The following is a 16,545-nucleotide window of genomic DNA, read 5'->3' as shown; positions in this document are numbered from 1 at the left end:
CAAGGGGCTACACTGAAAGCTCTTCCAATGGGAAGCGTTCCTGTCCCAGCTGGTCAGCCTCAAAGGATGGGCACAGGATGCCCCTGAGGCCACGTCGGTGGGGACACTTCACCAGTATGATTTCCTACAGCCACCGGCAGCATGAGAGCTGAACGGTAAATGGAATTTTTGTTCACGGTTCTTGGTTGAGCTCATGAGGTGATGTGAAAGGCACAGAAAGAAACCATTCGTTGTGGGGTTGGGATGTTCAAATTCCCTTCTCGCCAAAGAGGAGGCCCCAGGCGCCCTCTAAACACCTCTGTGTGCAGACTCCAGCCGCTGGCTCAGCGATGACCCACAGTGTCAAAGGCAGCTGGTGTGCGTGGCCACAGCCCAAGGATGCCTCCCAGGGAGGGGCTGCCTCCCCTGAGCTGCCACAGGGAGCCAGAACAGATGGTCTCGAACATTTTTTAAATGGGAGAGGGGCTGAAGTAGAGTTGATGGTTTCTTTTGTTAAGTAGAAAAATTTTTAAAAATGGTCAGCCACCATCACCATTTCTTTTCATAAAATGGAAAAATATATTTTACTGAGAAAAGTGGTAAAAATGTGCGAAGTTTCCACTCCACTTGACCCCAGCCCTGACTCTCAGGCCCTCGAGGGAAGGTCAGATAAAAACAACTACCATAACCTTCTTAGAGGGACTGGAAATGTGGAGATGACCTCACCCAGCGCCTCAGATATCCACGGTGCCGTCTTTCGCCTCCTGGAATCACTGCCATCATTAGTTTTGAAGTGTGACCATCCCTCAGCTCAGGTATGAGAGCCTCTGTCCACCAGTGGTGACGGAAGACCCTGAGCACCAGAATAGGACTAATAAAGTGGATCTGACACCTTGGATGGGACAAAAATTACATCCTTATTTTCATGAACCTTTCACTGAAATTTAGCACTTCCTTCCATCATGAATATGGCACGGTATTAGTTTCCTAGGGCGGTGGTAACAAAGAACCTCAAACCGAGGGCTTAGGACCAGAGGAGATGGGGTGGTGTGACCGCAGAGAGACAACAGGTACTTATCTTCTCACAGCTCTGGAGGCTGGAAGTTGGAGGTCAAGGTACGGGCAGAATTGGTTCCTTCTGAGAGCTGTGAGGGAGAGTCTGTCCCAGGCCTTTCCCCCAGCTTCTGCTGGTTGGCTGGCAATCCTTGACGTTCCTTGGCTTCTACAAGCATCACCCTAATCTCTGTCTTCATCTTCACATGGTGTTCTTCCTATGTGCTTATCTGTGTGCAAATTTCCCCCTTTAATAAGGACCCCAGTCATAAGTGGACGAGGGCCCGCTCTAATAGACCTCGTTGTAACTTGGTAAAGACTCTCCAAATCAGGTCACATTCTGAGGCTCTGGGGATTAGGGCTCCAACATAGGCGTTTTGCGGGGGAGGGGGGGCACAGGTCAGCCCCGAACAGGCACCGACCCACTCAGCAGTGGAGCCCGCGACTTTGCCTCCGAAAAAGCTCATCGGCATTTGCACAGCATAGTAGTAGCTGTGGACCCTTCTAAACGCGGGCGGAGCTCACGCTGCCTTCAAAATGAAGACAGTTATTAGACATGCAGCTACAAGTCATTGTCAGATACAATACTAAAGGGCATTCCAGCACAGAAGATTTTTTTCTTATAAAACTATTTTTAAAGAAATTGATTATTTCGATGTTGTTAACATGATAGCCCAAAGAAAGCGTCCACTTGATGCCTGAGATCCAGCACACTGTTGCTCTGACCCACGACAGTAGTGCAGGTTACCCTCACCAGCATTTATACAGAGCAGGGAGTTCTAGTTTTTGCCAATTGATAAGTGTTGTGTGTATGAGGAGATTCCACCCTACAGACAGCTGCGGGACTCCAAGGGGACTCCAAGTCCCCTCCAAGCTGCGGAACTTCTTTCCCTCACAAACCGGGTAGAAACACATTCATTGCTCCAGGGTTCGAAGCTGTGTGTCTTCTTATGGCTCCATTTCTGTAAGATAATCTGTAGTTTGGATTCGTGCTGTATTTTCTTTCAGTGACTAAGTTTAAAAGGCTTGGGTTTTGTTCAGCAGCGTAGAATATTACTTTGGTACACTTTTAAAAGTATTTTGATACATTTATTTCAACATCGTTGATTTCCTTTGTAATCCTGTATCATTTATTTTCTGAACTGTGGTGAAAGGTTCCATGATATAAAAATGTTTGTGGAGGGTTTGTGGCTCCTGCTGGCTTCGGGAAGAACTTACTTACACAGAGAACTGTAGGAGACCCAGTTCTGTTCCTCTCGCTGGCTGTCCAAGAGCCCACTGTCCTCTGAACACTGAGGACACTGTCCTCTGAACCCACCCGGCTGCGTTTTCTCTCCGGTGCCCTTGAACCCTCTGTGGATGTGGCCTGTGATGCAAGCAGCCAGCCAGGAGGGAGGCTCTCAGGGCAAATCTTCCCACGCTTCTCCAGGCTGGGGTCATCCCGGGGGCAGGGCGCCCTCTGCTTGTGTGTGACAGAATCCCTCTGGCAAGGTGGACTTGAAGGGGCGAACTGAGGTGACATTATGGGGTGCCCCCCAACCTGCCAACGGGCACACTTTGATTAGAAGTTGTCAGGAGGGTGAAAATTCCCCCTCTATCCCTCTTGAGTTCTAGTGGCTGGACTCATAATAAAACTGACATAAGACAGATGAACAGGAGAAAAAGAAACAAATTTTACCTTTTGTGTACGGAAGGAGATCTCATAGAAATGGGACTTGAGAAGTGGCTAAAAAGCAGGCAGCTTTTAAAGCTTTGAGACTATAAATTTGTGGGGAATTGACAATATAAAGAAACTTAGGTTTGGGGTGCTCTGTTAGGGAAGAATATAAACGGAGTTTGGGCTGGGGTAATAAAGAAGTGACAAGACCTGTTTATATAGGTTTCTCAGCCCTGGATTCCCCATCTCTGGAGATAAAGGTGTTCTTCTACCTCTAGATGCAGGGGGTGCATCTTTCACATGGGAGATTTATTTTTTTGATTTCAGGGAGACAGAAAGGAGGGTCAGAGTGTTCCTTGTGCATTGGCTGTTTCTTAAGTAACCGTAATTCAAGATAATCCATACGCCATTGAGGCATATTTTGGAGCGACCTGCCCTGAGCCCCCAAAAAGTCATGACAGGAGTAATTATCACCAGGCAGGCATGATTCTCCCCAGTTGGAGACATAGACACAGGTGTGGAGTATTTAAATACCCTGTGTCAAATTACAAACTGTTGTGATCCAGCCAGATGTGCACAAGATCTTTTCTTTCCAAATTCCCGGATCTTTCCATCCCAGCAGGCTGCCTGAAGTTAACAAAAGAGGACTTTTTTTTTTTTTAAATCAGCTCCGCAGCATCTTAAGCTGATTTAAAATGGAAAATGGAGTGGGTGCTGATTTGGCAGTTAATGAAATATTGAAGCATCATCATAGCAACCTCATACTTGATTAAGGAGCCTGCCTTTCATATCTGGCCAACTGGTGTGTTAAAGCAACCGTCAGTGCTTTAGAGTTTATAGAAAAAGCAAATCCCAGGCTTTATTTCCTGGGGTTGTATTAATCCTATTTTTAATTTTCTGTATATTATGATGTTTTGACATTTTAAAAAAACCTTTCTGGCTGGGCAGAAGAGCTGTCAGTTCTTAGAGATCTCAAAGTGCCCAGCCAGGAGCTTGCCTTTAACGTGTAAATGAGCCCATCTGGAGCCCTACTTCCTCTCCGTGGCCCTGGGGCCCCAGGAGAATATTCCTGTGCCTCAGTCATCCCAGGGCCAGGCACCAGGCAACTAAGGGCACCCCTGTAGCCCAAGGCCCACCAAAATTATTCAAACTAGCCGATCCTAAAGTGTTCACCCTGTCCTGTCTCGAAGGGTCCTGGCCTTAGTCCCCATTATCTGTAGGGGTCTTCTGGCCATCACAGGGCAGGTCACCATCCTCATGGAAAACGAGGGACCCAAAAGTGTCATGTTTCAAAGGCAGGTCTGTCTGTGGTCGCTTACTCAGCTGCTGTCCCCATCCCATCCTTAGAGATCTGTAGCTCAATGCTTAGTCAAAAATAATAAAAGACAACCCTCAGAATGGGAGAAAATATTTGCAAATGAAGCAAGTGACAAAGGATTAATCTGCAAAATTTATAAGCAGCTCATGCAGCTCAATAACAAAAAAACAACCCAATTCAAAAATGGGCAGAAGACCTAAATAGACATTTCTCCAAAGAAGATATACAGACTGCCAACAAACACATGAAAGAATGCTCAATGTCATTAATCATTAGAGAAATGCAAATCAAAACTTGAATGAGATACCATCTCACACAAGTCAGAATGGCCATCATCAAAAAATCTAGAAACAATAAATGCTGGAGAGGGTGTGGAGAAAAGGGAACACTCTTGCACTGCTGGTGGGGATGTGAATTGGTACAGCCACTTTGGAGAGCAGTATGGAGGTTCCTTAAAAAACTACAAATAGAACTACCATATGACCCAGCAATCCCACTCCTGGGCATATACCCTGAGAAAACCATAATTCAAAAAGAGTCATGTACCAAAATATTCATTGCAGCTCTATTTACAATAGCCCGGAGATGGAAATAACCTGAGTGTCCATCATCGGATGAATGGATAAAGAAGATGTGGCACATATATACAATGGAATATTACTCAGCCATAAAAAGAAACGAAATTGAGCTATTTGTAATGAGGTGGATGGAGACGCAAGAGGGAAGAAATATGGGAACGTATGTATATTATAACTGATTCACTTTGTTATAAAGCAGAAACTAACACACCATTGTAAAGCAATTATATTCTAACAAAGATGTTAAAAAAAAAAACAACCAAGCAAGGAGCACTTGATCCCACTCCCCTAAAGCCCCTGGGGAGGTTGCTTAGCTCAGCTTCCATCACAAATGTCCCACTCCACGTCCTCAGGCACTTTTAGGTGTGGCTGCCTACTGACCTGCTCAGTCTCTTCCTTAAACCAAATAATCACAAAATCAGGATGCTGCCCGCGGCTCTCCTGAGTGTAGACCACAGCCGCTCTGAGCTTGATTGGGACACCTGGCCAAGGGAGGCCCTGTGCACAGCAGAGGCCATCAAGGGCTTATCAGGAAAACATCCAAAAGGATAAAAGCAAACAAACAACAGTTGGGGATGGACAGGAGATACAAAAGAAAAAGAAGAAAAATTAAGCTGCTTAGAGATACCAGCCGACCAACCATTCTCAAAAATTTTGCTTAAGGAAAAAATAAAAGAGGAAAGGGTTTTCTCCAGGAGAGGTCCCTGCAGACACTGAGGTTTCCCTTCCTTCCTCTTATTATTATTATTTGTGGTACGCGGGCACGAACCCGCGTCCCCTGCATCGGCAGGCGGACTCTCAACCACTGCGCCACCAGGGAAGCCTTCTTCTTATTGACCTGAGAGAAACTGATGATGTGACTTTGGGTGGCTAAATCCTCAAGCAAAAAACAAACAACTCCCACCCCAATACAGCTTTAGGAGGCTACAAGACCAAGAGAAAAAAAAAAAAAAGGGAAACTGAAATTTTTTTTCCTGAGCAAATGGCAGGTCTAACCAACATTACTAGAGCCCTAGATTACCTAATGATTTCAAAACACACTCCTAGATACAGAGGGAGAAACTGGAGAGGGAATTAAATAAATTATGGATACATAGAATATTTTAATATAAATATATAACACGTTGTGTAACTGCTAAAACAAATTTTTGATTAAAATATTTAATACTAATAAATATTGATATAAGCATTTTATTATTTTTACTATTAAATATTTAATTATTAATATAGTTCATGAAAATGATTATATATGATTATATAACTAAATTAAGACAAAGATTTCATATACATAGATACTAAAGAATATATAATTATGTAACTAAATTAAAACCAAATTCCATAATTTGATCCAGTTAAAAACCCAAAATTTGCATACTAAAAAAAATTGTGACAAAAAATAAAAAAGGCACTTATCGGCTTTTGTGCTTGTACCGCAGAGTTTCTCAAATTAACTTTAACATTTGCTAAAATGCACAAATTAACAAAACTTCATGGACTTAGTCAGTACTGGGCCTCAAATTATAGTTATATCTGAGGATCCCACTGAATTGAAACATTGTACCCCCATACTCTTAAAAAAGTAACTAAATATCAAATGGAGGAGAAATGGGTATACTCATTCTTGCCTAAATTACCCGTCATCACAGCACCCATTGCTTTGAAATATTCCAAATTGGACATAGGTGGTCTGACACAATAAATAATGAATTAAAATAAAAGGACTTTTTTTTTGACACTTACAAATTGGCTTAGTAAAATGGAATCCCATAAACACCCAGTTAAAATAGTTAATATGGCTCCATGTACGTTAATATAGAGCCTTATTAATTATATGAAATCTAATGAATAAAGTGTGATTATCCCCACTGTTTCTCCATTTGACAGCTCAATTTTCCTTGTTCTGGAATCTGGAAAAAATAAAGGGCGCCTCATGGTGGATTCCTACAATCTTTTTTTTTTTTTTCCATGAAACAAACAAGTATTTCTTTCAAGTTAACCAAAATACATTCCGTGTTAAAACACAATTTTTGTATAGATACAGTTGCATTTAAAAAACTCGTAACGGTTTTCTTACCAATATTTTTGCATTCATAATATAAAAGTGAAATAAAGCACTAAGGAGAGCGCTCTTAACTTTTTATTTTTAAATTTTTATTTATTTATTTATTTGTTTGTTTTTTTGCGGTAGGCCGGCCTCTCACTGTTGCGGCCTCTCCCATTGCGGAGCACAGGCTCCAGACGCACAGGCTCAGCGGCCATGGCTCACGGGCCCAGCCGCTCCGCGGCATGTGGGATCTTCCCGGACCGGGGCACGAACCCGTGTCCCCTGCATCGGCAGGCGGACTGTCAACCACTGTGCCACCAGGGAAGCCCAATTTTTATTTATTTTTAAAATTAAAATTCCAAAATTTTATATTGGAGTGTAGTTGATTTACAATGTTGTGATTTCTGGTGTACAGCAAAGTGATTCAGTTATACATGTGTATGTATAACTTATACATATATGTATATGCATATATGTATATATATTCTTTTTCAGATTCTTTTCCCATATGGGGAATTCCTACAGTCTTAATGCTGTGCTTCCATCCATTAGGGGCCAATATCCAATATTATTAAAATTATCGATATCATTCAGTCCACAACTGGCTAGCATTTTGCTCTTATGGATATGGTGGACGTGTCTGTTCACTGTCAATTTCAACAGCCTCTCAGCTGAGTTGCTCCACTTCCCAAGGGACATGTTTTCCATGTTTCCCATGGGGCACCCCAGCAGCTTTGCCATCCTGATCTTTTCAGACAAGACCTTCACTGCATCCACCTTTCTCTAGGACACAGTATGACATTACATTAATGATATCCTCCTCCAAGTACACTCATTTGACACCCTCATTAAGGACACACAGGTCTAACATCTTTTAGTCATTATCGGGTTCGGGTGTCATCACATATTTCTCATTTACAAATTTTACTTCCCAATTAAAATCAACAGACACTTCCATTTGTACCCTCAAAAACTCCTTCACTATAGAAGCTTTGAAGTTCCATTTATCATCCTTTTCTTTTATGGTGTGTTTTGCATCCTGTTTTAAAAAAAAGTCACCCAGTCCAAGATCAGAAAACTTTTCTTCCAGAAGCTTTATTGTTGTACCTTTCACCTTTAGATATTGCAATCCACCTGGATTTGACTTGTGTATGGTGTAAGGTAGGGGTCAGGTACTTCTTACCCATGTGGATATCAAATAGACCCAGCACTCTTTTTTTTTTTTTAAACATCTTTATTGTAGTGTAATTGCTTTACAATGGTGTGTTAGTTTCTGCTGTATAACAAAGTGAATCAGCTATATGTATATATACATATGTCCCCATATCCCCTCCCCCTTGCGTCTCCCTCCCACCCTCCCTATCCCACCCATCTAGGTGGTCACAAAACACCGAGCTGATCTTCCCGTGCAATGCAGCTGCTTCCCACTAGCTATCTGTTTTACGTTTGGTAGTGTATATATGTCCATGCCACTCTCTCACATCGTTCCAGCTTACCCTTCCCCCTCCCCATGTCCTCAAGTCCGTCCTCTACGTCTGCCTCTTTATTCCTGTCCTGCCCCTAGGTTCATGAGAACCATTTTTTCTTTTTCTTTTTTTGGATTCCATGTATACGTGCTAGCATATGGTATTTGTTTTTCTCTTTCTGACTTACTTCTCTCTGTATGACAGACTCTAGGTCCATCCACCTCACTACAAATAACTCAATTTCGTTTCTTTTTATGGCTGAGTAATATTCCATTGTATTCATGTGCCACATCTTCTTTATCCATTTGTCTGTCGATGGACACTCAGGTTGCTTCCATGTCCTGGATATTGTAAATAGTGATGCAATGAACATTGTGGTGCATGACTCTTTTTGATGGTTTTATCATGGTGTATGCCCAGTAGTGGGATTGCTGGGTCGTATGGTAGTTCTATTTTTAGTTTTTTAAGGAACCTCCATACTGTTCTCCATAGTGGCTATATCCATTTACATTCCTGCCAACAGGGCATGAAGATTCTCTTTTCTCCTCACCCTCTCCAGCATTTAGACCCAGGACTCTTTTTCTCTCCCGTTGTGGAGCACAGGCTCTGGACGCGCAAGCTCAGCGGCCATGACTCATGGGCCCAGCCACTCCATGGCATGTGGGATCTTCTTGGACCGGGGCACAAACCCATATCCCCCGCATCGGCAGGCGGACTCTCAACCACTGCACCACCAGGGAAGCCTGGACCCAGGACTCTTGATTGAAAGATCACTCTTTCCCCACTAAATTGTGTTGCATTTATCATATGTGTGGGTTTCTTTCTGGGCTCTCTCTTCTGCTCCATTAACCTATTTTTCTATTGTAATGCCAGTTTTCTTACATAGTTAAGTGCACATCAGCTTATGTGTATAGTAAAGGAAACTGCTGAACTTTGTTAAAAGATTAGATAGACACCCTCAGCTTTTGTATAAGATATCTAGTTGCCCAGGCTACCAGACAGCCTGGGGGAGTCATCTGGGTGCAAACAGAATTGCAGGACATGATTGTTCTGTGCCTCACTCCCCTCCATTTACTCATTCTCCTGTGAGAAACCTGTGATGGGGTGTGTACTCCTGATGTCTTCCTCATCTTTCACTCCTCTCCCTTATGCTTCCAGAAAAATCTCTTTGCCCCCTCCACCATAAACGCTGCCCTGGAAGCATCACTGACAGGCTGTTCCCAAGATGCAGGGGTGGGGTGGGGTGCACTCACCACATAACAGAACCAACAGGAGATGCTTGATAAGTTGAGGTTTATTTTAAGGAGCTGGGTCACATGGTTATGGAGGCTGAGAAGCTCCAAGATCTGCAGTCAGCCTGCTGGACACCCAGGAGGGCCAAGAGTGTGGTTCTAGTCTAACAGCTCGAGCCTCAGGAAGAACTGATGTTTAGCTGGAGTCTGAAAGCAGGGAAAACCGTGAAGTACCAGTCCAAGCAGTCAGGCAGGAGGAGTTCCCCTCACTTGGGGGAAGGTCAGCCTTTTTCTTCTCTTCAGGCCTTCAACTGATTGGGTGCAGCCCACCTGCATTAGGGAGGGCAATCTGCTTTATTCAGCCTCCTTATTCAAATTTTCATCTCATCCAAAAAAAACCCTCACAGACACACCCAGCATAGTGTTTGACCAAATGTCTAGGCACCTCATGGCCTAGGCAAGTTGACACACAGCCATTGCACTGCAAGAGCTGCGTTGTTCCCACTGCCTTGGAGGCTGACACCCAGGTCTCCTCCAGTGAGCAGGGGCTGGGCACCAGGTGGGAGCTTAGAGCTGCGGCCCTACGTAGGTCTGGGGCAGTTGTAGGGAAGCTTATTCCAGACTGCTTTATCCGAGTGGTGCCCACTGGTGTTTTCAAAGGAACCAGCCTAGAGTAGAATCACCTGGGACATATGAAAACACAGATTACTGGGCTCCAGACCTGCCTTATCTGAGTCTGTGTGGGATGGCACTTTTTTGTAAAATAATTTATTTTTTTGAAATATAGTTGATTTACAATGTTGTGTTAATTTCTACTGTACAGCAAAGTGATTCAGTTTATACATATATACGTTCTTTTTCATATTCTTTTCCATTATGGTTTATCACAGGATATTGAATCTAGTTCCCTGTGCTGTACAGTAGGACCTTGTTGTTTATCCAGTCTTTATTTTATAACAGTTTGCATCTACTAATCCCAAACTCCCAATCCATCCTTCCTCTATACCCCCTTCCCTTTGGCAACCACAAGTCTGTTCTCTACGTCTGTGAGTCTGTTTCTGTTTTGTAGATGAGTTCATTTGTGTCATATTTTACAGTCCACATATAAGTGATACCATATGGTATTTGCCTTTCTCTTTCTGACTTACTTCACTTAGTATGATAATCTCTAGGTCCATCCATGTTGCTGCAAATGGCATTATTTCATCTTTTTTAAGGGATGGAACCTTTGAACTTGCATTTTAAACCAGCCTCCTGGGAGATTCTTCCACCTACTGAGTTTGAGAGCCTCTGGGTTTCTCAGGCTGCATGTCATCCATTCATTGTGCATTCCCTGCAATGCCATTCTGCTCTCCGATGGCCCGTGGGTTGGCAGCAGTCTTCTCAGATGTGTGAGGATAGCTCTGGAGCAGATGTCCTGAAGGTGGATCCCAGCCCTCTGAACTGCCCACCACCCTCTGTGAGTCCCTGGCTCTGGAACTCCCACCTCTGCTGCCACCTGTCACATCGCACCTGCCCTTCAAGAACAAGCTCGAGTACCACATCCTTCACCTGGACCATCCAATGGGCTGGGCACCTCACCAGTTCTCTCTCCCTTGAGGCCACGGGCCTCTTGGTTGTGTGCTTTGGCCCCGGACACTCTCTCTGGCCTCAGAGTGGACCATTGCTGTTCATTCCAGGTCTTTCCCTTCAGATCCAGGAGGTCCCCACCAGCCCACTTGAACTTAACTTTCCAGACTGTCCCTTTGGCTTTCCAGGCCTTGGGGTGTGGACTTCCAATGCCTTTGTCTCCAGGCCCTGTAGCCTCTGGTCCTTCGATGGAAGGTTAGATTCCTGGTCCTGGTGACACACCATATGCTCGATCAGAGATGCAGATGTAAATGGGAGTGTGAGGTATAATTTCTGAAGAGTGTGTTTCCTTTTTTTTTTTTTTTAAATAAATTTACTTATTTTATTTATTTATTTTTGGCTGCGTTAGGTCCTCATTATTGCGTGTGGGCTTTCTCTAGTTGTGGCGAGCAGGGGCTACTCTTTGTTGCGGTGGGCAGGCTTCTTATTGCGGTGGCTTCTCTTGTTGTGGAGCACGGGCTCTAGAGTGCAGGCTCAGTAGTTGTGGAGCACAGGTTCAGTAGTTGTGGAGCACAGGCTCAGTAGTTGTGGTGCACCAGCTTAGTTGCTCTGTGGCATGTGGGATCTTCCCAGACCAGGGCTCAAACCTGTGTCCCCTGCATTGGCAGGCGGATTCTTAACCACTGCGCCACCAGGAAGGTCCCCAGAGTGTGTTTCTTGGTCACTGAACTGTAGGCAGGAAGTTTCTTCCAATTGCACGTGAAAACAAACGGCCCCAGGGAGTGTTGGCCAGTCGGGCCACGGAGCGTGGTGCTCGCTCTGCCGCCTGAACGCCGGTGCTATGAGTGAGCTGAGCGTCCCTTCCTGGGGACTGAGATTCAGGCGAAGGATCCCGGGAAAGGGCACAGGAGGTGGAATGAAAACCAGGGTTTGCTGTTGAGGCAACCACAGAGGAAGAGCAAACTTATCTGCGAAAGGAAGCAAAATCGAGAAATAGCGTCTTTTCCCCTGCATTGGTTTTCATGTTTCTTTCTAGAGTATACTGCGGGAGAAAATGCAATTTCGTTTCCCTTACACCTTCCCCCCCCCGCCCCCAAATCGACTACACATCCTAGCCCTGCAAGTAAATAACCTCACAAAGAAAGGGTTGTAGACTTCTCAGCCTCCTGCAGGCTCAGCCACGTTCTCAAAGTCCTTTTGTGTCCTGTGGTGATTTCTGTGAAGTCAGTGAGGGCTGCAGCTGGTCAGGAGCTCCATGGGGGACCCAGAAGAACAGCAGCTGGACCGAGTTGGCCTCCAGAGAGTGGGCTAGTTCTGGAAAGCTCCATCATTGTTCCATTTCTTTTATGAAGAATGTACTTGGAACAGATTTTTACTTAATGAAATTTCGAAGTCTTCTTTGGCTATCAAAATAACCAACCCTTTCTACATTTCACTCTGTGGGTTTCTTTTCTTGCTAACCCCTATGTCCTCTTTTTTTTTTTTGCGGTACCCGGGCCTCTCACTGTTGTGGCCTCTCCCGTTGCGGAGCACAGGCTCCGGACGTGCAGGCTCAGCGGCCATGGCTCACGGATCCAGCCGCTCCGCGGCACGTGGGATCCTCCCGGACCGGGGCACGAACCCGTGTCCCCTGCATCGGCAGGCAGACTCTTAACCACTGCGCCACCAGGGAAGCCCACCCCTATGTCCTCTTATCCAGCATAACATTCTGAAAACGTGGACACTGAGTTGAGAATTGATGGGTTGGTTTCCTCCCTGTGTTAGGTTCTTTAAGCATCATCCATGGACTCTGTTACGTGACTGTCACTGGCTTACATGTCCGTCGTGTTTCCTTAAAAATTTCTGGCTGCTGTCCTAACCCATTAGGCTAAAAAGATTGTTGGATATTTGCTTGCTGTTATTATTGTCAACAGGGGAACCATGTGTTGGGATTTGTCTTGACTGGACCCATTTTACAGATGAGAAAAGTGAGGCTGGGGATTAATGTCTTGCAGGTGGGTGGTACATTGGCACTACAGCAAATGCTTCAGTACAGCAAAAGGTGAAGAGCTGCCAGTGAGGCATGAGTGCTTTTAATGACACTATTCTTTTTGGTTTGCCCTTATAGGATGTCCCAAGGAAGAGAATCATTTTTTTGGCAAACAAACCAAGCCCAGAACCTGATCGTGCTGAATGTCATGCTGACAGCTCTTGGAATCTACCCTTTGGCTTAGCTTTCAGCCCAGAGGGTCATCTTACCCAGGAAAAGAGTGAGTTATTTGCTTTCTTAATGTTATAACACTGACATGGATAATCCTGAATCTGTGGAGAATAAAAGAGAGGTGAGCAAAAGATAAAAGAATCAGGAGATTTAAACAGTAAGCTAAAAACAGAACAAAACAAAACAAAAAACGGCCACTGCTAGCAGAGACGGAATTCCAAGGTAGTTGTGCACATCTGAAGACTGGTCTTGCTTCTTTCTGGGAGTGATGAAGTGGTGCTTAAATCAATCAGAGAAGAATGCCAGTGGCCTGTACATTTAGGTCTAGCCTTGCAGGTTCTCTAGCCGGATGTCGTTATGGAGTCAGAGGAGGGCAGAACCGGAAGGACAGACCTAGTGAGCCATGTGTTTCCATATCCTTCTGGGTAAGGAATGTGAGGCTCCCATCGGTGAAGGGCTGGCTGAGCCTGATCTTCCGCTAGGGGGTGAGAGATGCTGGCAGCCGTCTCTGCCTCTGTGTGGAACCATGGTTCTCCACTTCTGTCTGCAACAAGATTCCAGAGCTTCTAAAACCTGAGCCATGAAACGTGGGTCTTGTCCCCCATCTCAGCCGCCCAGGGTAAAGCTAAACAGGCACTCCTGCTTTTGAGGTCTAACCATTTGACTTTGTTCCTTTCAGATGGCTTATGTGAAGATGAGATGGATTTATATTTCCCTGGTGGTCCTGGGAGCCCTTTGTCTGTATTTTAGCCTGGATGGTCTGAGTCCTTTTAAAGGCGAACCATTGGTTTTCAAGAACGAAGGTGGGAGCTTCCTTCAGCTCCCAGATATAGACTGCAGGCAGGACCCCCCCTTCCTTGTCCTGCTGGTTACTTCATCCCACGAGCAGATGTTTGCCCGCTCGGTCATCCGGAGCACGTGGGGGAGAGAAAAGATCGTGAGGGGAAAACGAATAAGAACATTCTTCCTCCTGGGAACCACCCCCAGTAAGGACATGTCGAGGGCAGTGTCCCAGGAGAGCCAGCAATATCACGATATTATCCAGAAGGACTTCATGGATGTTTATTTCAATCTGACTCTAAAGACCATGATGGGTATGGAGTGGATCTACCGCTTTTGTCCGCAGGCATCTTTCGTGATGAAAACAGACTCTGACATGTTTGTCAACATCTACTATCTGACTGAACTGCTCCTGAAGAAAAATAGAACAACTCGGTTTTTCACTGGCTTCTTAAAACTAAACGAATACCCAATCAGGAAAAGGTATAATAAGTGGTTTGTTAGTAAATTCGAGTATCCGTGGGACAAGTACCCGCCCTTTTGCTCCGGTGTTGGCTATGTTTTCTCCAGCGATGTGGCGGGCCAGGTGTACAACATTGCTGAAAGCGTCCCGTTCATTAAACTGGAAGATGTCTTTGTGGGGCTCTGCCTGGAAAAACTGCAAATCAAACTGGAGGAGCTTCACTCCAAGCAGACTTTCTTCCCCAATGGGTTACCCTTCACCATATGCCGTTACAAGAAGATCGTGGCCTGCCATCATATCAAGCCTCACAATATCCTGCTGTATTGGCAGGCTCTGGAAAGTTCCCTGGAAGAAGATTGTCCAGATATCTGAAGGGAGCCCAGCAGAACATCTGGACACACACCAGACAGCCCACGGTGATGGTTTTTGAAAGATCTTGGATGGCACGGCTGAGACTCCTGGGGTAGGGAGGGAGTAAGGAAGGAAGAGGCCGAAGAGTGAGGGTGATATCCTGAAGGCTTCCCAATCTAAACCTGAATGCCACCGCTGATGAATCCCCATTTGGTGCCCCAAGCCGTAACATATACTCTCTCTTGAGTACCTACCAAGTTGCACTAAGTGATGAATGCCTGCATTTTCTCATGTCAGGGGTCAGCATCCATACGGAGTGGTGGGTGTTAGCACCCCATCTCACACACAAGGAAACAGCAGCTTAGATAAGCACGCGGGCCTGTCCCAAGGATTACAGCCAGCAGACACTGGAGCAGGGATGAGAGCCCACCTCTCAGTACACCCCTGTGTGCTGCCTCTTGGGAGAGGACGGTGGTGCGGGAGGCTCCGAGGGAAGCCTTGCTGCTGGCATCTGTCAGTCCCTTGCTCGAGTCCCCTCCTCCTCAAATCCCATTCCTGTGCCTTTTAGTGCAGAGACTGGGGTGAACCAATGCGCCCCCAGCTCCCTTTGTTCACTGCAGTGGGTCTGGCTGGCCTGAGACCGTGTTAGCAGCTTGGCCCTCAACTCACTGCAAAGCACGTGCCAGAAGACACCTCCACAGTGGCTGCAGCTCAGCCCCCCAGAGACACCCAGCTCGAGACAGCAATCAGCCTTTCAAGATTTGGCTCAGAAATCGCTGTGAAGCTTGGCCCACTGTAGAGACTCGCTCTCCACTCTGCTGAGCACGCGACCCCGAGAGCATGGCATTTCCTCCCAGCCATCTGCGGCAACCCCGCCTGTCAGCTCCACGTGCCCTTGGTCTGCACGTCAGGTCTCCAAGTGCAAACCGGAAGGCAGTTGGATGCAAGGCTTCGTCTGTGAAGGATGCTGGGAGCTTTTCTGGGAATTTGGGTGGATTTAACTCAAGACACTCTTAAGAACCCCCTGGGACTCTGAACACTGAACTGAGTCCTGGTCAAGGGAGCATCTTCCTGGGTCCGTTTCCTAAATCTGATCCTAGCTCAGCTTCTTTGAACTTCTCAGATGGCCAAGGAACGGCTGAGTTTTGTGGTGTGGAGTTAAACCTTCAATATTCTTCTGGTGGTTTGGAAGAGCCTGTTCTGCAGGGTTGGGTGGCAATGAAGCACTTTTTTTTTTTTGCCAGGGTCTTTGCCCGCTCAGTCACTGTCACATGACACGCAAAGCTATTTTGCTCCCGATCATCGAGATGAGCGGTTCTTACTTTCTACTTTACGGAACTGGATGTTAGCAGCCTGCAAAGCCGAGACCTCATGTGGCTGTGAAACTTACAAAAGCTGGGCGAACCTCTTATCTGAACTCAGAAAGAGATGTTCGCTGCAAAATGGTCATGGCCATGTTAAATTGCAAACTGGCATCTTATTTTGCACAGCGTTTCTCGTATCTGGATGGAGCTGCTTCTTGGCAGATGTGTTTTCTTATCCTGGCTGCTCTGAACGTGCTGGGTCATGTTCAGAGAAGCCACCTCCTCAGGTGGGAAATCAGGGACTGAACTTGTTTTCTGAAGCCCATATTTTGCCAGGGTGGGTCCCTCGGTCCTGTAGGATGGGCTGCCTCTCAACGGTGGGCTTTGAGGGTGAAGGAGTTTGTCTGGCAGTAGGGCTGGTTCTGTGCTTAGAATCACAGAACCAGCCCTTGTCTGGTGTGCGTGTCCATGTGGCCACCGGGCTGGGTGGGTGAGTGTGGCTGACTCAGGATCTGGTCTTCTCAGCATCCACCCGAAGCCCTCGGCTGTAG

General features: G+C 45.9%; 1 protein-coding gene across 1 annotated transcript; it reads left to right on the top strand.

Moving 5' to 3' along the window:
• Positions 1–13,769: 13,769 nt before the first annotated feature.
• On the top strand, positions 13,770–14,711 carry B3GALT5 (beta-1,3-galactosyltransferase 5). The gene has a single exon (XM_029215457.1). The coding sequence runs from the start codon at positions 13,776–13,778 to the stop codon at positions 14,709–14,711; it is 936 nt and encodes a 311-aa protein (XP_029071290.1). The 5' UTR covers positions 13,770–13,775.
• The last annotated feature ends 1,834 nt before the right edge of the window (positions 14,712–16,545 follow it).

The sequence above is a fragment of the Monodon monoceros genome, unplaced genomic scaffold (assembly GCF_005190385.1).
Source record: "Monodon monoceros isolate NGI ecotype Baffin Bay Population unplaced genomic scaffold, NGI_Narwhal_1 Super_Scaffold_11, whole genome shotgun sequence".
Taxonomy (NCBI): domain Eukaryota; kingdom Metazoa; phylum Chordata; class Mammalia; order Artiodactyla; family Monodontidae; genus Monodon; species Monodon monoceros.
Note: the sequence above shows the minus strand (reverse complement) of the source record. Positions and strands in the feature narration are given on the sequence as shown.

What these genes read in the sequence shown, in the direction of transcription:
- B3GALT5 (XM_029215457.1), top strand. Translation starts at nt 13,776, where the DNA reads ATGGCTTATGTGAAGATGAGATGGATTTATATTTCCCTGGTGGTCCTG.